The 21,617-nt window shown below is 39.9% G+C and overlaps 2 protein-coding genes across 2 annotated transcripts; one reads left to right on the top strand and one right to left on the bottom strand.

Moving 5' to 3' along the window:
• The first annotated feature begins 8,169 nt into the window (after positions 1-8,169).
• On the top strand, positions 8,170-14,613 carry LOC115974507 (endoplasmin homolog). The gene is made up of 14 exons (XM_031094902.1): positions 8,170-8,348; positions 8,459-8,730; positions 8,832-8,912; positions 9,130-9,241; positions 9,339-9,465; positions 9,562-9,700; positions 10,789-10,906; positions 11,090-11,289; positions 11,378-11,593; positions 11,700-11,865; positions 12,180-12,321; positions 12,435-12,585; positions 12,760-13,164; positions 14,056-14,613. Exons 1-14 carry the CDS (start codon positions 8,282-8,284, stop codon positions 14,335-14,337), a joined length of 2,478 nt encoding a protein of 825 aa, XP_030950762.1. The 5' UTR covers positions 8,170-8,281; the 3' UTR covers positions 14,338-14,613.
• Positions 14,614-17,986: 3,373 nt separating this feature from the next.
• On the bottom strand, positions 17,987-21,403 carry LOC115974508 (thaumatin-like protein 1). The gene is made up of 3 exons (XM_031094903.1): positions 21,105-21,403; positions 20,329-21,001; positions 17,987-18,637 (listed from the first exon to the last, which is right to left on the bottom strand). Exons 1-3 carry the CDS (start codon positions 21,148-21,150, stop codon positions 18,430-18,432), a joined length of 927 nt encoding a protein of 308 aa, XP_030950763.1. The 5' UTR covers positions 21,151-21,403; the 3' UTR covers positions 17,987-18,429.
• Positions 21,404-21,617: the final 214 nt, after the last annotated feature.

Genomic DNA, 21,617 nt, shown 5'->3' with positions numbered 1-21,617 from the left:
AGAATATCTAGCCCCCATTGTGCAAATGGCCATGGACTATTGACGGGATTTAAATGACCTGCTGGCTGGTGGATTAGGGGAGTGTGTTTTTGGCATTGTTCACATTTTCGCACATATTCCGCTGCATCTTTCTGCATTTGTAGCCACCAAAATTCTTAAGTCATCGCTCTGTGTGCTAACGAGCGCCCCACTACATGACTACCACACATTCCGTCATGCAACTCAGACAGAAGCTCATTTACTTTCTCTGGGTGTAAGTATGAAAGGTACAGTCCTCAAAAGACCTCCGATATAACTTGCGATCTGCTGACAACCAATACCTAGAAGCCACCTGAAGAATCTTTTTGGCCTCTTTTTTGTCATTCGGAACTCGATCCTTGACCAAGAAGTCAATGATCGGGTCTATCCTGCACGGCCTGGTTGTTGAAATTCTGGCAACATTGGCCCCAGCCGTGATGTAGTTATCTATCATACGAATACTTGGCTCCCTTATAAGCTTTACTTTGATCAGCCGAGGAACCTCCTCGGTCATTGACGAGGCTAACGTGGCTAGTGAGTCAGCGTGTCTGTTTTGTGCCTGGCCGACTTGGGCCACCTTCACTGTTCCGAACTTGTTAATGATTTGCTTTGCTGCATTCAAATAGGCTTTCATCTGAGAATCCTGAGCTTCAAAGCTTCCCTGGATCTGATACACAACCAGCCGAGAATCAGAATAAATCTCCACATCCCGTACGCCCAGGCATAAAACGGTCCTCAATCCAGCAAGAAAGGCCTCATACTCGGCCTCGTTATTAGAGGCTTTAAATCCTAATCTGAAGGAATGCTCCAATCGTATCCCCTCCGGAGTAATTACGATAATTCCGGCTTCGGCCCCCATAGCACTCGAAGCGTCGTCCACAAACACTTTCCACAGGTGGTTCTTTACAATACAGATCATCTTCCCGTCGTTCTTAGGAGAGAACTCCGCAACGAAATCAACAAGGACCTGCCCCTTTATTGAGCTTCGTAGCCTGTACCGTATGTCGAAGGAACCTAGCCGAGTTCCCCACTTAGCGATTCAGCCCGTGAAGTCTGACCTTTTTAACAGTGATTGTAAAGGATACTCAGTCAGGACGAATACAGTATAAGCCTGAAAATAATGCGGCAACTTCCTCGTATCGTGTACTAGCGCCAACACTAACTTCTTCAAAGGTAGGTATCTTGTCTCAGCATCAACCTAGGTTTTGCTTATGTAATACACTGGTTGCTGTATTCCTCGGTCTCTCAGCAGCACAACACTTATGACATAATCGGACACTGAGAGGTATATGAATAAATCTTCCCCGAAATCTGGGGCCGTTAACATAGGCGCTCGCGTCAGATACTCTTTCAAATCTCGAAAGGCTTTGTCACACTCCTCATCCCACTGAAATCCCTTCCACTTCCTCAGAAGCTGATAGAACGGTCTACAGTGATTAGCAAATTTAGAAATGAACCGGTTAAGTGCGGCTAACATCCTGGTCAATACTTGCACTTCTTTTGGATTGCTCGGTGACCTGAGGCGATTTATGACTTCGATTTGATCGGGGTTGGCCTGTATTCCCCGATTAGTGATCAGATACCCCAAAAACTTACCAGCCCCCACATCGAAAGTGCACTTCTCAGCATTTAAATACAACTTATGTTGCCGGAGCACCTCAAACACTCCCCGAAGATCTTCTACATGTCGTGCTTCCTGTTTACTCTTCACTACCATATTGTCGATGTATACTTCTACCGTGTGCCCAATTTTATCTCGGAACATCCTTGTCATCATCCGTTGGTATGTGGCTCCGGCATTCTTTAATTTAAATGGCATCATGTTATAGTGATAGTTTGCATTCGGGGAGATGAATGCTGTCTTTTCTCAGTCCTCGGGTGCTAGGGCAATCTGATGATACCCCTGAAAGGCGTTCAAGAAGCTCATCCTCGGGTGTCTGTATGTGGTATCTACCAATTGATCAATCTTCGGCATAGGGAGCGGGTCTTTCGGGCATGCCCGATTTAAATTTGTGAAGTCCACACAAACCCTTCACTTGCCATTCTTCTTCTTCACTACCACGGTATTTGCTAGCCATTCCGGGAAGAAGATTTCTCTTATCACCCTAGCTTCCTTTAGCCTCTGGACTTCCAACTTGACCTCGTCAACATGCTCTTTTGCCACTCTTCTCAGCTTCTGCTTCTTCGGGGGGAATGACGGGTCCACATTGAGCTTATGGACAATGAACTCGAGGTCTACCCCGGGCACTTCGTACGGACTCCATGCAAAGACATCCACATTCTGTAAAAGGAATAACAACATTTCTACCTTATCCTGGTCCTTCATGCTCGTCCCTATTTGAAAATACCTGTCAGTGTCTGGAAAGATTTTATCCTTCAACAGCTCCTCAGCACAACTCACCCCCACTTCTTATCGGAGCTTCTGTAATTGCTATGAAGATGTTTTTTCGGTAGTTTCCTTTTGTTCAACCTGCTTGCCCTTCCACCTGACCGCGGCGACCAGGCATTGCTTAGCCACTTGCTGGTTTCCTCATACTAAGACAACTCCATGCTCGGTAGTAAATTTAACCTTCACATGCAAGGTGGACGGAACAGCCCTCATTGCGTGAATCCACGGCCTTCCCAGGATTACCATGTATGGGGAGAACGATCTGACTTCTATGAAGGTCACCATCACTTCCTTGCCCTCCATATTTACCAAAAGGGAAATTTGACCCTCGGGAATCACCACTCTTCCATCAAATGAGACCAACGGCGTATCATACTTTGTCAAGTCCTGATTTTTTAATCCAAGCCCCTCGAATAGATCTGGGTACATTACGTCGGCTCCGCTTCCTTGGTCTATCATCACCCTTTTCACTAAGAAGTCGCTTATCCGCGCTGTTACTACCAACGCATCATCGTGCGGTTAAATTGTTCCCTCCATATCTTCCTTGTTAAAAGAAATTGCTAGCCGGCCAACTTTCATCCTCTTTTCGGGTGGTTGTTTTTCCGTGCAAGTTTCTTTCGATGCCACTGTCAATACTCCTCTTCTGGTTATAGTCGCAACTCTCGGAGCAGCATGGATGACCTCGATTGCCCCCAATGGCGGCGAGAGGGGGTTCCTTTTTTGCTGAGCACCATGACTGGCATCTCGGTTTCCGGAATCCACTACGAACTCTTTCAAATATCCTACCTTCACTAGTTGCCCCAGATGATCTTTTAATACCTGGCACTGCTCGGTGGTGTGTCTTTTATCTCTATGGTATGTGCAATACAAGTTTTGATTCCTCCGAGACGAGTCGCCCCCCATCTTGTTCGGCCATCTGAAGAATGATTCATTCTTAGTCCGGTCTAAAATCTTATGTACTGGCTCTTTGAATGCTACATTCACCCTTCCCATTTATGCTTCTGGTTCCTGCATCCTGAAATCCTTCCTCGGTCTTGTGGGAAAAACGCCCTGCCAGGAGCAATTCAGCAATGGGGCCTTACCTTTATTCTACAGCCGATCATCCTTGAGACGTTTATACTCCTCAATACGCCTCATAAGTTGCCTCATATCCTCAGGAGGTCTTTTCATCAACGACTCCCATAGTTCAGAGTTCTCGGGCAGCCCCATCTTGAAAGTGCTCGCCGCAATCTTCTCGTTACCTCTACCGATTTCATTGTATAGCTCCCAATACCGACTGGCATAACTCCGAAGGGTTTCGCCGACCCTCATCTTTATGGATAGCAGTGTGTCCATTGATTGTGGCACCCGACTGCACGACATAAATCGAGCGCCAAACTCCTGGATCAGCTCGGCAAAACTGTGAATGAAACCTTTTCGTAATCCATTAAACCATCTCAAAGCCGTGGAGCCAAGACTTGAGGGAAACACCTTACACATCAGCGCATCGTTGTGTATGTGCAAAGACATCATATGGATATAATGACTGACGTGCTTCACTGGGTTCGTTTTCCTATCGTAGGAGTTAAACGGTGGTCGCGTAAATTAGCTCAGCATAGGGGCCTGTTCAATTTCGTTTGAGAACGGCGGTTGAGCAGCTCTTTGTAAGGCCCAGCTCATTACGTCCATAGCAGCATTGTAGGGCTGCCATTCCTTTGGGGAATCCGAACCACGGATGGCATATCCGTGCGAACGCGAATAGTCCCGACGTTGACGCGACTCTCGGGAGTGTGAGCGGTTCCTGCGTCGGTGTGATTCTCGGGAAAGGGAACGATCCCGGCATTGACGGGAACCAGATTGGCTGGACCTCTCCTCGCCTCGATTTCCCACACTACCATCCCTTATTTCTCGGTTGTCTCGGTTCCTTCTTTGGCGCCAACCCCTTGCCTCCAACTCCAAATCCCTCACCAGTCTGTGTAACCGCTCCAGCTCTTAATCTCTCTCATCATGTTGCTTGTGTCCCGAGGCACCCATCATTGTTCAGTGAGTCTGGTCTGACCCCTCCCCAAGGCCGGATTCTTCTTCTCTATGCTTACGCTCCCTATCCTCACACCTTTTCTGTCTTCTCTCCCACCATGTGGAGTCCCGAGAAGATCCTACAGATCCGTTCTCGGCTTGGCCTCCCGAACGCCTTTTGGACATTTCTCGTGCGTTAGTCTCAGTCGAACCACAGCTTCGTAGGATAACCCCACGATGGGCTTAGGATAGCCCCACGATGGGCTTAGGATTTCCTATTTTGGGTCGTTCTCGGCACAGAGACTCAACGTAGTTTCTCCTCTCTCTTTCTGAATCACTGTTTCTCTCTACTCTCTATTTTTGTGAACCTCTCAACAACCCCTTTTTCCTTTCCATCCTCTTATATTTATAGCTCTAGATTAATGGGGAGACTATGATTACAACCATAGTTAGTGCAATTGGGGGTCCAATATCATCAGTTGTAAGTGGGTGGTTAAGTGGGGGTGGAATGTGGCGAATGTGGCCTTGGAACATGGTTCCAACTCAAGTAGGAATGCTCGGTAGTGATGTTCCCTAGGAACTGCCAAGCATGCTATGGTGTGTTCGGATTTTAGTCTTTCTTTATTATTTGGGAACGTTATGCCGAGCAATGGTCAGGTGATGAAACTTGGGCTTGTAGTTTGTGAGGGTAGAGTAGAAAGAGATTGGAGATGTGGGCCATGCTGCTAGGCCTGAACCTAAGGCCCAACTGGATCCGGGTACCTCGGTGCCGTACAGATCACAACATACTATTTCAATGAATTGTAAAAAAGTTATGTACATGAACATTTTTTTTTTTAAAGTGTAGGTTAGGATTGATCCATTTGGGTCAAGAAAAAAGTTTAGCTTCAAACCACTTTGAAGCTATATTCCTCCGACTTATTATGTGATGATTGAATAATCTTATAAATTGTCATGTAATTAATTAGAGAAAATAAATCCAAACTAATTGTGGTGGGCCTTTCGTGATTTTGGGCTGGACTGCCTTCTGCTGTATTGAGGTCTAAGTGTTCTGGATAAGAGAGTTTGGACCGGTCCAATTGCAACTCACTTTGGTCCAGCTTGTGCACAAATTATGCCCCGTTTGTTGAAATTTGTCACATGCCCATGGCAGACGAAGTTATGACAAAAGAGTTATGGTAGACACATATAGTATGACAATAAAGGCAATACGCTTCCCGTTAGATAAAATAAATAAGGAATCCTTTAGTAAAGTAGGAAAATAACAATATAAGAAACACATTATAAGTGAAATTGTAAAGGCAAGAAAGGAAGTAATTTCGATAAATAGTGAAATCAGAAAGAAAACGTTAGTCTGCCATGTTCAATTGTGCTACAGGACTAATATTAAGGAGGGAACCACTTTCTCAACGTGGATAACCTCGCAGTAGAATCTTGTTGTAGAAATTATCCACTTTGAGGGAACGAACCTGAATGGCTTATGCCCAATTAAATTCTTTATTCTTAACAGAGGGTAGACTTTTAGAGGGAGAGATGAGATTAGCCTATTGGTGCATGCCTATCATTCTACACTCTCTATTTCTCTTCTTTCCCTTTTCTCTCCGTTTTGTTATTTTGATTCTTTCCCCACTCCTATTCTTTATTTTTTAGCACTTATTCGTGTAGTGTTATGGTGAAGGTGGCGCTGTGATTCTCTCCTAGTGATTGCTATTGTTGCGATGATGATACTGTGCACAACGAGAGCCCTTTATATACTACCTGCCGTGACTTTTTTTTTTTACCATTTTAGCCTTTAACTACTTTTGTCTGTATTTAAGTGTCCTTCTTGACCACCCACTGGTTTGTCAGCTGCCCAGCCACCGCCACCACTTACTTGTGCTGGCTGTGCCACTCCCTATTACCAGACAAAGAAGGTTGTTTTGTTTGCTTGTTCACCGTGGCATTCTTATCCACCACAGTGTAGGTATTCTCTCTTGCCATTTCTCATGGCATGCACCTAGTGGTTCCAACTTTTTTTTTTTTTTTTTTTTTTTTGTGGTATGTCATCCTAGCAGAACATCTTTCCCAAAAGAATTTGAGTGGGAGCCCCAGAATAGGCTTTCCCTTCTCCCCACTGCCAGACCATATCCTTTCTTACCTCTGACCCATGACCTACCACTAGTGTTTAGGCCTTGTGTGTGCTTCACTTCCGTGTACGTCCAAAGCTTGTCCGCCGCTCATGCGTTTGCCATGGTTTGAAGGCTCGTTTGTGCATTCAGCCGCTCATCTTTGACCTCTTATTGCGTGAACTGTTTTATGATTTCCCATTCTTTATGGCCTGCTCCTCTCAAGGGTTAGCCCTTGCTTGATTGTGGGTTTCTCTCTCCTTAGCCCACTCTTTGTTCCTTTCGTAGTCTTACTAGCATTTCTGCCATGCCACTCTGCTATTCCTATTATGATGTTATTTGACCTGTGCTTGCTGGACCTCTTTTGGGTCTGCTGCATGTTATTCTCACAATTGGTAACAATGACTCAGTATGGTTACTGGATTTATACTTATGCAACTTTGGGCTTTCTTGACCCATTACATTGCTTGTGAACTTCTTTGGCCAATTTCTTTCTCCTTAGGCATCTTCGACCCATTTGCTTTCCTTGGGCATCCTTGGCCCACTTTTTAATTCTACATTCCCATGGGCTTTTACTAATTCTTTTGGACTTCCCTGACTCAATTACCGTATCCTTCATCCTTAGGGCTCATGGGTTTTCCATCAACCTTTTACTTTCTTACTTCATTACTTCGGCCCTGCTGTGATCCATTTTTACTTTTCTACATCACATAATGCTCATAAGTTTACTACTTCTTTCTCTAAGCTCCTTTAGACCTATTTGCTTTCCTTAAGGCCTATTTATTTACTTTATGGGCCTATAATCCATTTTTCTGCCATTTAGGCTTAATGATTTTTATCTCTTAATTCACAAACTCTTTTCTGCCCCTATTGTTGGGCTTCTCCCTGCTACTGAGCTTCTCCAAAATGAGCCTTAACACTGATTTAGAACTAAACTTTGTCATTTGGGCTAACTTAGTCAATCAAGATTAACTTTTATCAAAGAGCGCTATTAATCACAAATTGATGTGTATGGTATGTGTGCTTTACAGCCGAAATTTTGAGTTTAAAAACGATTTTAGTTAAATTGTAAAATTGTGTTTTCATGATATAATTTCACAATTTCAAATTTATAATTAAAATTGTTTTTTGAACATGAAAATTTTAACCGTTATGTGTACGGTGTGTGAACTTCACGGTAACAGCAATTTCCCTTTTTATCAAAAGCGACTTTGGATGAATTGTTTAGCTTATCTGTTTAAACGCTGGCCTCTTTTAAAATTAGAAAAACAAACCTAAAAACTAGAAGTCATGAACTTATGATTTCTCCACGTCAAGCCAACAAAATGGCCCAGTAAAACCCTGCCACGTTTCCTCCAAAAAGACCAAAAACCCAGCCACGTCCAAGACGCAAAATCCAACCGTTCGATCATCCACGAAGTCACTGCGAAGCTAATCAGATAGGTCAAGTGGACTTAACTTTCTAAGTCGTCTGGTGGGTCCGACATCCACTCTTGGTTTCTCCACGTCAAGCAAACAAAGAGAAACCAATAAAATCTCGCCACGTCTCACTTCAAAACCCCTTAGCCGTTAGATCATCCACGCTGGCAAACAAGACCCAATCCAAGCGTCAATGGGGGAGTCAATACCCCGTGAAATTCACGGTCCCCTGACTCAATAACGGAGCTATATATATCCACAGAGCAAAATTGAAGTAGCCCAAGAACCGAGCTAATCCAAGAGGACTATTTCAGTGAGCGAAGAAGCTACTAGAAAGTCTGTGTGAAAGAGTGCGATGAGGAAGTGGACGATCCCTTCCGCTTTGCTTTTGCTTTGCCTTCTCTTTGTTCTGCCAGATCAAGGTAAACCCTAGGGTTTTCGCATTTCGCCATTAAAGATGGTACCTTTTTTTCTTAGATCTCGTTTCGAATTTTCTGGTTATAAATTGTGCTTGTGATCTATGGTTGTGTAGGTCGGAAAATTCACGCCAATGCGGAGGCTTCCGATGAGGTTGTAGATCCACCAAAGGTGGAGGACAAGCTCGGCGCTGTACCACATGGCCTTTCCACTGATTCCGATGTCGTTAAGAGAGAATCGGAGTCGATTTCAAACAGATCGATCCGTAACAGCGCGGAGAAATTTCAGTTCCAAGCTGAGGTGTCTCGGCTCATGGATATCATTATCAACTCCCTTTATAGTAACAAGGACATTTTCCTCAGAGAGTTGATCTCCAATGCTTCTGATGTAAGATTTCCATTTTTGATAGCATATTTCTTTTCATGATTGTTGTTATGATTTAGTGTTAATGGAAAATTCGTAATTGTTTTTAAATTTTTGTGTTTCAGGCATTGGATAAGATTAGGTTCCTTTCTCTCACTGACAAAGAGATTTTGGGTGAAGGTGACAACACTAAGCTTGAGATCGAGGTCAGTAACGGCTATCAATAATTTATATATTTGAATTTTCATGTTGAAGATAGTGAAAAGTTTTTAGTTTTGCCCGATGTAATGCTGAATATAGGAACTGTAGCGATACGACGTCGATTAACGCTAAAGCTAGGATTTTTCTTGCTTATAGAATACAGTGTTGGTATTTTGTGGAGTAGATAAAGTGTAACCTTTTATAAAACACAATGTAATGCAGATTAAATTAGACAAGGAGAAGAAAATCCTGTCAATTCGTGACAGAGGTATAGGTATGACAAAGGAGGATTTAATCAAGAACTTGGGAACCATAGCAAAGTCTGGAACTTCTGGTATGTTCTTAATACACTGCATTTTGAAATGTAAAGTTTTGTGCTTGAGTAGGTTTTGGGTGTTAACTATGTGAGTATGAATTATTCTTTTGTACAGCATTCGTGGAGAAAATGCAGACCAGTGGAGATCTCAATCTCATTGGACAGTTTGGTGTTGGTTTCTACTCTGTATATCTTGTTGCTGACTATGTTGAAGTCATTAGCAAACACAATGAAGACAAACAGTAAGCCTTTTGATCAGTTTGACTTTTTATAATAATTTGTTGCTTTGAACCTTGAATTGGTTGGACTGATAATCATTCAATGAATCTGGTGTTCAGGTACGTGTGGGAATCAAAGGCTGATGGGGCGTTTGCCATATCCGAGGATACATGGAATGAGCCACTAGGACGTGGAACTGAGATTAAATTACACCTCAGGGATGAAGCTGGGGAGTACCTGGAGGAGGGCAAGTTGAAAGTGCGTATATTTTAACTATTTGATCTTAAGAACTTAATTGTATATTGTAGTTGTTATCGCTTGAAGTACTGATGATTTCTTTATACCTATTACACTGACATTGACGGATTGGGAGGCTAAGGACTCACTTTATTTTCTATATCGGTGCTTCACTGCTTCTCATGTAGTTGGATATTCATTTTGTGTCTATTGTATATGATGGGTTTGTTATGCCATATGCCTTTGTTGAACGTTCTAATCTGTGTCTGATTTTTTATTTAAGATATTGGTATTTCTATATGTTTCTGGTTAGTGATGTACTACATTATTAGCTCTGTTCTTACTACTTGCTATTTCCCTTTTCCAATTTCCTCTGACTTGTTTTGCCTCTAAAGAAACTAGTGGTAGGTTGGCCTTTGCTTACTCTCTCTGAAATTTGGTGGTCATTGTGTTTGGTTGCTGTCCTGTTCTCATTACTTCTTACCAGTCACTGTGCTGTCAAGGCATTTGACATGTTAATTGTATCCAATTATTCACAGTCAAAACCTCTTGATACTTGCAAAACCACCAGAAAATTTAAAAGAGTTTCATTTAGCTCTTGACAAGTGCAAAACCGCCAAAATCTAACAAGTGTACTGTGTCATTTAGCTCTTGCACTGTTTGAGTCAGAGTAATCTGAGGCAGTGGAACAACCTTGGAAATTAGTATGGACTAAAATAATAACTTTGTGATATTCACTTGGTAATTCTTGAGTATGTCATTTTTATAAGGTCAAGCTCTGCTAAAACAATTAGGGTCTGTTTGGATTGAGGGGGGAGTTGAGGGGAGTAGAGTAGAGTTGAGTTGGTTGAAAATAGGCTAATTTTGGGCCAATTCTACTCTACTCTATTCTACTCTCCTCAATCCAAACGGATCATTACTGTTTGTCTTCTTTTGACTTTATTGTCTTTTGATGACATTTTTATGTATGCATTGCATCTTAAAGTTTGGGTGCTTATTACCTTGGATTATGATAAATTCAATGTGTCTTCTATTCTTCCTGTTAGATTATTACTAGGGATCCATTTTTGTTTCCTCAGAAAGTCAGTCATGGTTATTCCTTTTTGCAGGAATTGGTGAAAAAATATTCTGAATTTATCAATTTCCCCATCTATCTCTGGGCAACCAAGGAGGTTGATGTGGAGGTTCCAGCCGATGAAGATGACTCCAGCGAGGAAGAGGAATCATGTATGTATAATGAAATATTAAGATTTTTGTTTGCTTGTTATATGTTGAAGTATTTATTTATGTGTTTACATGTATGCATAATAAGACCTCAGTGTGGGTAGCCAAATTTTTTTTTATGCACGTTGCATATTTTTCTCCTTGCATATTCTGATTCCCTTCTCATTACTCAACTGCTATGAGCAGCTGAAAGCAGTTCTTCTGAGGAAGAAGAGGATGCTGAGAAAGGTGAAGATGAAGATGCCGAGAAAAAACCCAAGACAAAGACAGTTAAGGAAAAAACTTCCGAGTGGGAGCTTTTGAATGATGTTAAAGCTATATGGCTACGGAGTCCAAAGGAGGTGACAGAGGAGGAGTACACCAAATTCTACCACTCTCTTGCAAAGGTTATTTGCAATATTTGTTAATTGCTGGACACTTTAGTAACTTTTCAAAGTTTTAGTTTGCATCATTATAACTTGTGTTGTTCAACAGGATTTTAGTGAAGATAAGCCTTTAGCTTGGAGTCACTTTACAGCTGAAGGTGATGTTGAGTTCAAGGCAGTTTTGTTTGTGCCTCCTAAGGCCCCTAATGATCTATACGAGAGTTATTATAACTCCAAAAAATCCAACCTCAAGTTGTATGTCAGACGGGTTTTCATCTCAGATGAATTTGACGAGCTTTTGCCAAAGTATCTAAACTTTTTAATGGTAAATCTTAGATTATTTTTTATTCTTGCAAATAGATTTGTATAAATGCAACAGTGAGGAAATGTGGCTTGCAGTATTGGTTCTTGATGGTTTACATTTTGAACAGGGTCTTGTTGATTCTGACACTTTACCACTCAATGTATCGCGAGAAATGCTTCAACAACACAGCAGTTTGAAAACAATTAAGAAGAAACTCATCAGGAAGGCCCTTGATATGATCCGCAGAATTGCTGAAGAAGATCCAGATGAAGCCAATGACAAAGACAAGAAAGGTATTTTATCTGTAACATGCTTCTTCTAAGCTTTAGAAAAACGTTTTTTCTATTGATTCCGATAATCAACTTAAAGCTCTGTGTCGTTCTAATCTATAGACTAAGTCATCATTCCATATATGTTTTGTTCACCACAACCTGGCCATATACTGGCCTATGGCTATCCTAAAGCAAAAAAACATTTCTAATTTCTGTCTCTTGCTTCATATTTAGTTGGTTAAACACTTGCTAGTTTTGAAATTAGTTCTGGAAGTGTTGCTGATTTTGATTTGCTTTGCTCTTTTGGTTCATGTTGAATGTTGATGGATAAGCAGAAGTTGAAACATCCAGTGATGATGATGAGAAGAAAGGTCAATATGCCAAATTCTGGAATGAGTTTGGCAAGTCCATTAAACTTGGTATTATTGAGGATGCAACTAACAGGAATCGATTGGCTAAACTTCTCAGAGTCGAGACGTATGTACTTTGTTTTATGTATATTTTGTCAATCTAGTTTTTCAGCTGCCATTTCTTGTCATGCCTTTCACTTCTTTCTGGGGGACTTATTTGGTTTTGGATCTCTCTGACAGTACAAAGTCAGATGGTAAATTGACTTCATTGGATCAGTATATCTCAAGAATGAAAGCGGGTCAAAAGGATATCTTCTACATTACAGGAACCAGCAAGGAACAATTGGAAAAATCTCCATTCCTTGAGCGGCTTAAGAAGAAAAATTTTGAGGTACATTTGCAAAAAGATTTTTCTTTTACTATAGATCATCCTTATTAAATTTATAATAGTTTTTTCTTTCCCCATTTCACTGTTTTTATTTGTGCTTTGATGTTGGAAAACATTTTTCTGTTAAAATTGTTTAATTTACTCAACTGACAATTATTTTTCCCTATGTTGTTGCAGGTTATTTTCTTCACAGATCCAGTTGATGAATACCTGATGCAATACCTTATGGATTATGAAGACAAAAAATTCCAGAATGTGTCCAAGGAGGGTCTGAAACTTGGGAAAGATTCTAAAGACAAGGAACTCAAGGAATCATTCAAGGAACTCACCAAATGGTGGAAGGGTGCTCTTTCCACTGATAATGTCGATGATGTGAAGATATCAAATCGTTTGGCTGAGACACCTTGTGTGGTTGTGACCTCCAAGTATGGATGGAGTGCAAACATGGAGAGGATTATGCAGTCTCAGACTTTATCAGATGCTAGTAAGCAAGCCTATATGCGTGGAAAGAGGGTACTTGAGATCAACCCAAGGCACCCAATTATTAAGGAGCTCCAGGAGAGAGTGGTGAAGAACCCTGAGGTACACTTTAGAATTTCCCCTCCTTCCATGCATATTTAGAAGGCTGAATATGAAAATTTAGATAAGATAGAAAAGGATGCTCATGTTGTGTCTGAGTTAAGATTTTGGCTTGCGCATATCTTTTCTTGCCTGTGTGATTTTCATCAATCCTATTCAAACTCCCTACCATTTTCCCAAAAGAGTGCCCGTCCTTTCTGAGAAGGAATACTTGCCTTCTTTCAGAATGTGTAAGGATGTTTGACCTAAAACTTGCCTGCATGTCATAATTGCGCACCTAAATTACAATTCCTAGAATTCCTAGGATTACTCCCGCAGGGTGCCTATAATTCTACTAACAAATCATGTTAAACAAGTAGTTTAGATTGCAATGTCAATAGTAACTTATGGTGTATACCAAATAATGCTTATTCAAGTTGTGATTGCCTTGGAATAATCTAAATAATTGTTTAGCATTAATGTTTAGTAGGATATTAAGAATTGTTGCAGTAGAAATTTTAGAGGGCCCTGATTTATGAAATTGAATGATTTCTAGTTCTTTGGTTTGAAATATCTGAATTATAGCCTGGGTCTGAAATAAGAATGGCTCAGCAGTTTTGTGAATTAGAAATTAGAATGATTAGTACCAAATGCAGCAATCACTTTATGGAGTGATTTGAGTAAAGTGAATGCCATTGTTAATAAAGTGATTCTGATCCATGGTGTGTGGTTTAAACTATGGTTGCATATTGGGGAAGCCAGCCTGGCTTCTTGCTGGAACCATTTCCAAATTTGTACGTATTGTATTTTTACTTGGATGCAATTCAGGAAAGTGCAGTAGTTTTTTAATATGTTTAATTAGGCATTCACTTGTTGCTGGTTTCAGTTTATTAACGCAACCGGGTTGCTTTTCAGGATGAGAGCGTAAAGCAGACAGCACAGCTTATTTACCACACTGCACTCATGGAGAGTGGCTTCACGCCTTCTGAACCCAAGGACTTTGCAGCTCGTATTTACAACTCAGTGAAGTCTAGCCTAGGCATCAATCCTGATACAGCAGTTGAGGAGGAAGATGAAGTTGAAGAAGTTGAGACTGAAACTGAAACAAAAGAAGCTGCTGCTACTACCGAGGCTGAAGCTGATGCTGTTAAGGATGATGCAGAGACAGAGCCTTCTGCTGTCAAGGATGAGTTGTAGATTGCCTGAAAGCTGGGCGACTTCTTCTTCTTCTTCTTCTGCCCTTTTTTGTTTTCCCCCCTTAGGGTGAGTTGTCTCAATAGACAACCCCGAGACAGTGCATGTCCCTTTTTTTTTTCTTTTCTTTTTTCTTGGTTTCAGTTTAAGGAAGCATTAGGTCAGAGATGTTCTGTAATCATATGACTAAGAATTTTGTTCTTACCACCTATGTGTAATTTTATGCAAAATTGTTCACACATTTTATCTTCAACTGCGATCTTGGATTTTCCTTTGCAATGGTTTGCGAAAAGAAATATTTCGGCCATATGAAAGCAATCAAAGCATGAACAGTTTGCAAAACAGATAATTATTCAAGGAAAAAGTTTTCCAAACTGGGTTGGATGATTTCTTCATCGTAATACGTGGTGGCTTATAGGACTATTCACATGTGTTAAATCATCCACAATGTAATCATTTGGGATAATTAAGCCTGTTGAAAAAATCCAAAATAATAGTCCATATCCATTGGCACCCAAAATTGCATCATAACCCACCAATGGAGATATGTAACAATTGATATTGATTAGAACTCTTTGGATCATAATTTGAAACCGTTGCCGATATCTCCTTCTAAACTAAATAATGCTATGGAACCTTCTCCTCCCTAGAGTTTGATGAAGTTAAATAATTTTATCTATTTTACAAGTCCTTCTCATAATGCCTTAAGGCCCAGTAAAAAGATAGAAGCCCAGTTTCACCATTTGAAGAAGATATGAGATACATTAGCACTTGCTTGACATCCATCATTACTATTGATACTCTCTCATCTCATTGCTCAAATACTTGGTCTGAGTTGGGTCGAACTGTAAACATTTAGGTTTCAGCAAAAAAAGTGTATACATTTAAGGTTGAGAACATCTCTCATATTTCCTGGTGTATTTTCATTTGACCAATGAAAGGCCCACCTCCTTCTCAAAGCATTCTAAGTATTGCTCCTTTATAGTGGCTTTGATCACAACTTGTTAGGTAATTTTCTTGGCTAGTCTCTTCTTAGATTTTCCTATTTTGAATTTTTGATTGAAAAACTCATACTTTGGCAAGGAATGAGAGAGGTGATTAATATACATATGCAACTTTATCCTTTTGTTACCTTTGGTGAAAGACACTTGTCATTACACTAAGACCCGACCTCTATAAAAATTTACTTAGGAAACAAAAATCTCACTACCACTTAGAATTTGTTGTGAAAGTGTTGTGGAAATGTTGTGAACATAGCTGTTGAGGGCCATTTGCGGAAGCCCAGGCAGACAGAAAAGCCCAATAATGAGGGCTACAAAGAATTGACAAGGTAAATAGCAAAAAACCCATTAGGCCCAAGCGGCAGGAATAATGGATCACAGGCCCAACAAATAAATAAATGGGTCTTGAAGAAGCAAGCGGGCTCAAAGAAGCCAGGAAAGAAAGAAATAGCATCCCATGGGCAGAGTATGAGATAGAAAAGTGAGAAAGAGCCCCCGTAGGCCCAAGGCAATGCAAACTAAGAGAGTAAGGGGTTTATGGCAGGCTCATGAACCCCAAAGATAAGGATAAGGTTATTGGGCCGAGAAAGTCCAATGAAGTTAGTAAAAAACCCATGGGAGTGTGGAATTAGCAAACGGGCCGAGGAAACCCAAAGAACGCAATTGGGCCATGGATGCCCGAAGGAAAAGCCCAAAGGGACATAGGAGCCCATGAGTAAAAGCAAAATAGTGCCCATGACAGGCCACTGAGAAAATGGATAAACGGCTGGCCCAAAAAGAGGTCCAGCAGAATTAAGTTATTACGACAAAAATAACAATTCAACGAGGCAGGCAATAAAGAAAATCAAAAGTGGGCCAAAGAAATGTAAAGCCCACTATCATACAAGGCCCAGCTCCTGAATGGAGCGAAAAACCAAAGGAAAACCCACATGAAAGGCCAGGAAACGCAGACGGAGAGTCTCCAGGTCGCGGCAGACGCATGAGTAGCAGACAGAGTCTTGGACAAATTTGAAAGGGAGGCACGCGCAGCCCAGACACCACCAGCATGTACCCAGCCAATATAGGACATGGTGGGGCTATGGGCCAGAGGTAAGAGGTAAATGGGGTATGGTTTGGTGGTGGGGAGAGGAGAAAAGATCTATTTGCGGCTCCTGCCCAAGCCTCTTTTAGGAGGTACGTCCTGCTGGGATAATAGACCACCCAAAAGAGGCAAGTTTGAGAGGGAACTGTTGGGTGCATGCTCTGAGAGTAGAGAGAGAAAGTATTAATATCGTGGCAGGAAGAAATGTTATGGTATACAGAGGAATAAAACAAACCCGCCTCTGTCTGGCGAGGGTGGATGTCGCACAATCTTGGTGGTCGGCAAGTACATCCAAACCAGACAAAGGTGGTTAAGGGGCAAAACGGTAAAATACTAGCCACGGCAGACGCTATAAAAAGGCTCTTGCTGTGCCCTGTAGAGGGGATCTAAAAACAGAGTATATTTTCGAGAGTGAAAGGAAAAAACAGAGCAAGAAGAAAAGAAAAAGATAAGAAAGAAAACAGAAAAGAAAAGAAAGGAAAACTAAGAAAAGGGAGAGTTGGTTCAATAGGGCATGCACCCATAGATCGGTTTCTCTCTCTCCTCCTCCAAATCTTATCTTATTCCAAAACGCAAACAAGGACTCTTTCTTTTGGGCAACAACCATTCAGGTTCGACTCCCTCAAAGCCATTAATCCCCACGGCAGGATCCTTTTCCTAGGGGGGTTATTTGCATTGAGAAGAGACATTCTCTCTTCTTTGACTTTGCTGTGGCAGACTAAGTTTAAAACTTAATTTATGCCCATTTAAATTAGCCAGTATTATTTTCTTCATTTTTCTCTGTGATTGATATCATTATGACTGTAATCATGCTTTATTAGCAGGGAATACATAGCCATTTATTTGAATAAGTCAAAGTACTCTGTTTTAGTTATTATTATATCTGTTTGCCGTAACTCGTCTGTAACAGTTCTGCTTGCCATAAATTTTCTCCTGACAGACAAGGCATAAGTTTGTGCACAAACTGGCCCAAGTTGAGTTACAATTGGACCGGCCCCAGCTCCCTTACTCAGAAACACTAGGGCCCATCACCACAGGAGGCAGCCCAGCCCATTACCGCAGGAGGCAGCCCAATATACCATATCATACAAAAAAAGGCCCCTACAATAGTATTTCTCTTTTTTATTAAGGGGAAAAAAATTATGCAGGATTCACGTGATCTCTCTTTTTATTAAGATAAAAAAAATGCAAATCAATCACTTACGCATGGATTCTACTATTTCTTTTACACCAACTACGATTTGTAATTGAAAAATCATGACTATTTGGTTGCCCACTCTGAATCTAAATTTATACATAACCTAAAACAAATCATTACCATCTTAATCCAAACTAATTTTCTTTGAATCAATATAACATTTTTTAAATATTACTTGCTTAATGTTAATAAAAAAATGTATCAGTTTATTAACGTCATTCCTGAATTTAGGATTATTTCAGAAATCTCATTAATTTTTTTCTTTTTCTAGTTGCAACAATGGTAAGAGAGATTTGAACCTTTTAGTTCTTTCTTATAAAATATAGTAGTCATTGAATTTTTAGACTTCTAATATATCTGATATGCCTTGGATATAAAAGGAGCATAATAAACAAATATATCCCAAATGGAGATAGATCTAAATAAATAATGCTTACACAGCCTCTTCTAGAGGCACCATCATTTCCTCCCAAAATCACTTTACTAGCAAAGCTTGCAATTCCAGCAAAGTTGACCCACTTTAGCAGTTGCCCGCCAACCCATGTATATATACAAGGACTTAAAAGTAAAGCAAACACTTTCAGTTTTCTAGCACATGGAACTCGGTTCGAATAATGAAATTCTCTTCTTAAAAAAATTAGCTCTTTCTTTCTAATTTGTGGCAGAAATTAAAAATCCTTGCACAAATTCAGAGTGAAACAATTAAAGCGATACGTAAAATTTCAAATATCTATGCACGTGGGATGTGGCCTGGAAATCTAAAATAAGGACTAAAATATGTATAATATATATGGAGAGAGAGAGAGAGAGAGAGACTAAGAGTTAAGCAAGAAGAAGAAGAGAAAGGAAGTCAATGTAAGAATGAGTAAAGTACAAGAAGAGAGGGTCTTGGATGAGTCTCCAGTAGAAAAGATTGGTAACCAAGAGCTGTTGGTCTCCATTGGCACCTCCCCTGACTCGGTTCCAGAGCTATTTGTTGTGCTTGTTGTGGTTGTGGGAGGTGTATTTGTTGCAGCTTTTTGACTGTTCAAACAAAAAACATTTGAAAAAAAGCACATAAATTTCGTTGAAGATGTATGACATAGCTCGGAAATATTGTCTTAATGAAAACAAAATGCTATAATATCCTTTCCATTCAAATTAAAATAATTCCAACAGGAGTACTGAATTCTATATCATTTAGGTAAACATTTTCGTTTCTTGTCAAAAAATGGGTAAAGTCTTCTAGTTTATGTTATATTTTCTTATTGTGTAACAAGTAAATCAAATATCAAAATGCACTATTTAGTGAATAAGTGTGTTTTGGAAGGGTTTCAATGGTTGCTTATTTGATATATTTGTCTTATTAGGTAAAGCTTTCTAAATTCTTCTTAAAAAAAAGGTATATTTATTTTAGATACAAATTTTTTACATACATCCTTTATTGAAATGGGTTCCAAACAAATCTCACTTTTTAAAACAAGTTACAAAATTTAAGTGAAATTAAATCACATGAATATTAAATGACATGTGATCATATTAGGATATGTGTCGTGCCTATGTCACCTCTAATAAATAAGAACATTAGAGCAACTCAAACTCATATTAAACACTATACTATTTTTTTTACACAACTCACCCAAGTGACAGGTCATTATTGATGAATAATAAACCTAACATCATTTTTGCATAGACTTATCACCACTCTTCTTTCTTTGCACATTGCTCACCACCAGCAATTTGTTACCTCAGGAAGTCATATTATAGGTCATGTTGAGTGAATCAAATATATTAATTAACTCTATCAAAATGTAGGAACATATTAAATCTCATCTCATTAAAATATTGTGATAAACTTCAAAATTTTGATCAAATATCAAAACTCATTAAAATAAGTTGATTCTATTTATATTTATAAGGCTCATATATTTAACATGATCAATGGAACCACAGGTCACGATCATCTACCTTTCTATGGATGAATCAATCTCAACCCATTTCTCATAGGATGCGAATTATTACCAATATAATCAAAGACCAACTCCACATGAACTTGAATTGTATCACAGCCATTATATTTTAAATTATTGACAACATTCTTGCTTACAGGTAGCCTATCACTAACCTTTATGTATCCCACAAGTCAACACTAAAGAAGACAATGCAAAAAAGTAATATGAAAGCTAAGTAGAATCGTCTTAAAGAAGACAACACAAATTGTCAAAACACATGATAGATTCATCTAAAAATGGAACAATAGATGCTTTCACAATGTTAAGTTTTTATTGATTTCCACGAGGTTTATCATTTACATTTCTTTATTATCTATCATTTATAACTTATGTTTTTGAAAAAGTATCATTTATAACTTGTGACCTTAACAATTGTAAAAAGAGAAAAAATTGTAACTCTAGACTTATTGTTAAAAATGAGTATTAATTCTCTCATCCTTCTTATTTTTATGAGTCATTTTATTGTTTAAATGTGCATATCAACAAAAATTGTGGACATCCCACGCTAAATTATGAATGTTGCCTGTATGAAATGTTTATCAATGAGTGTGAGAAGATAATTACCGAGTTAAAAACCCATCTTCTTCGTAATAATAAATAAATAAATATTTTTTTAAGCTGCATTAAATTAATAAATTCAAGAAGAATAAAAATTTCAAATTTTAAAATAGAAAAGGAAAGAAAAAGAAGAAAAGATACGAAATAGTGGGATACTATCCTTACCTTGTGGATGAAGGGCAGAATGTGATGGTATAATCAGCTGATGTACATGTAAATGTACTAGTGGCATCATCATAAGCGTAGCTATACGCTCTTGGACACGCCGCTTTAAACATCTCCGAGTAACTCGACGGCTTACAAGTGTTCGGTGAACCATACGCGCCACGGCAGCAGTACTCATCGCTCCCTAAAGCACCGCACGCACTATTACATGCCGAACCGTTCCCGAACCGTAACTCATTCGGGCACTGTCGGTTCAAGTCGGTCACACACCCGACTGACAAGCAATTACTCGACCCGCCACTCGGGTCAATAATCAAAGGCAAATTGTACCCGTCAACTAGACTCACGTCGTAGAAGTCTTGGGTACCCGACCCGACTGTGAATTCCGCCAGAGTTGCCGGTGGTTTTTGGCCTCCGCCGTTGCATTCGACTTGGTTGGACCCGCAGTCACCGGTGGTGCAGCTTCCTTGACCGGTGTTTGGGTCGAATGTACAACCGGTTCTGCCCCAGAATCTTCCTGACCAGTTTGGTGGGGCTTGGAGGGTCCGAGACCCGCCTGACCCGAGTTCGAACCCTGTGCTATCTAATTTGGAGCTACCTGCATTGGCGAGAATTCCTGGCCATACTGTATAGTCACACTTGTTTAATAATGCAAATGTAGCCCCAGATATACCTGTATCAAAGTAAGGAATATTGAGATTAATATATAAAGTGATGTTGATATATATAAATCAATAATTCAAAGACTTCAAAATCTGAAGCGTTTGAAAAATTACCTCTACCAAATGTCAGCAAGACTATGAGGCTGATAATAAGATCCATTACTATGAATATGGGTTATTGATGGTGTTTTAGATTTTTCTATGGTGAAGGAAATGCTGCATTGCCTGATATTGCTAAGAAGAAGAAGAAGAAGAAGAAGAAGAAGAAGATGATGATGATGATGGTGATGATGTTGTTGCTGGGTAATGCGAGGTGGGGTTATATTTATATGATTAGTTCGCAGGTAGAAGAACTGAAAATGGAGAAATAGACGGGAATTTTCACACGTAAAAGTGAGAAATTGCTTTCTGAATCTCTACTAGCGTAATGGAAATGGCAGGAGAGGTTTCCAACTTTATATGTATATAGAAAAAAAAGGAAAGAATACACGTAAACTCCCAAGTTTTTTCTCCTGAGAAAAGAAAAACCCGTAAACTTTGGGTTTGGAAAATCGTGGAAATGGAATTAGAGAGCTTTCTAGTGGTCTTTCCTCGTTTGTATTGGGAATTTGTATACTGTGTAACTGG

The sequence above is a fragment of the Quercus lobata genome, chromosome 2, assembly GCF_001633185.2.
Source record: "Quercus lobata isolate SW786 chromosome 2, ValleyOak3.0 Primary Assembly, whole genome shotgun sequence".
In the NCBI taxonomy this organism is placed as follows: domain Eukaryota; kingdom Viridiplantae; phylum Streptophyta; class Magnoliopsida; order Fagales; family Fagaceae; genus Quercus; species Quercus lobata.
This window is presented reverse-complemented; position numbering and strand designations above follow the sequence as displayed.

Bases quoted from the DNA above. Each gene is read 5' to 3' on its own strand.
- LOC115974507 (XM_031094902.1), top strand. From the start codon at position 8,282: ATGAGGAAGTGGACGATCCCTTCCGCTTTGCTTTTGCTTTGCCTTCTC. The intron at 8,731-8,831 runs GTAAGATTTCCA...TTTGTGTTTCAG, and splicing joins TGATCTCCAATGCTTCTGAT to GCATTGGATAAGATTAGGTT. The intron at 9,466-9,561 runs GTAAGCCTTTTG...TCTGGTGTTCAG, and splicing joins AAACACAATGAAGACAAACA to GTACGTGTGGGAATCAAAGG.
- LOC115974508 (XM_031094903.1), bottom strand. From the start codon at position 21,150: ATGGATCTTATTATCAGCCTCATAGTCTTGCTGACATTTGGTAGAG. The intron at 21,002-21,104 runs GTAATTTTTCAA...ACTTTGATACAG, and splicing joins CTTGCTGACATTTGGTAGAG to GTATATCTGGGGCTACATTT. The intron at 18,638-20,328 runs GTAAGGATAGTA...TTGTTTGAACAG, and splicing joins TTCTGCCCTTCATCCACAAG to TCAAAAAGCTGCAACAAATA.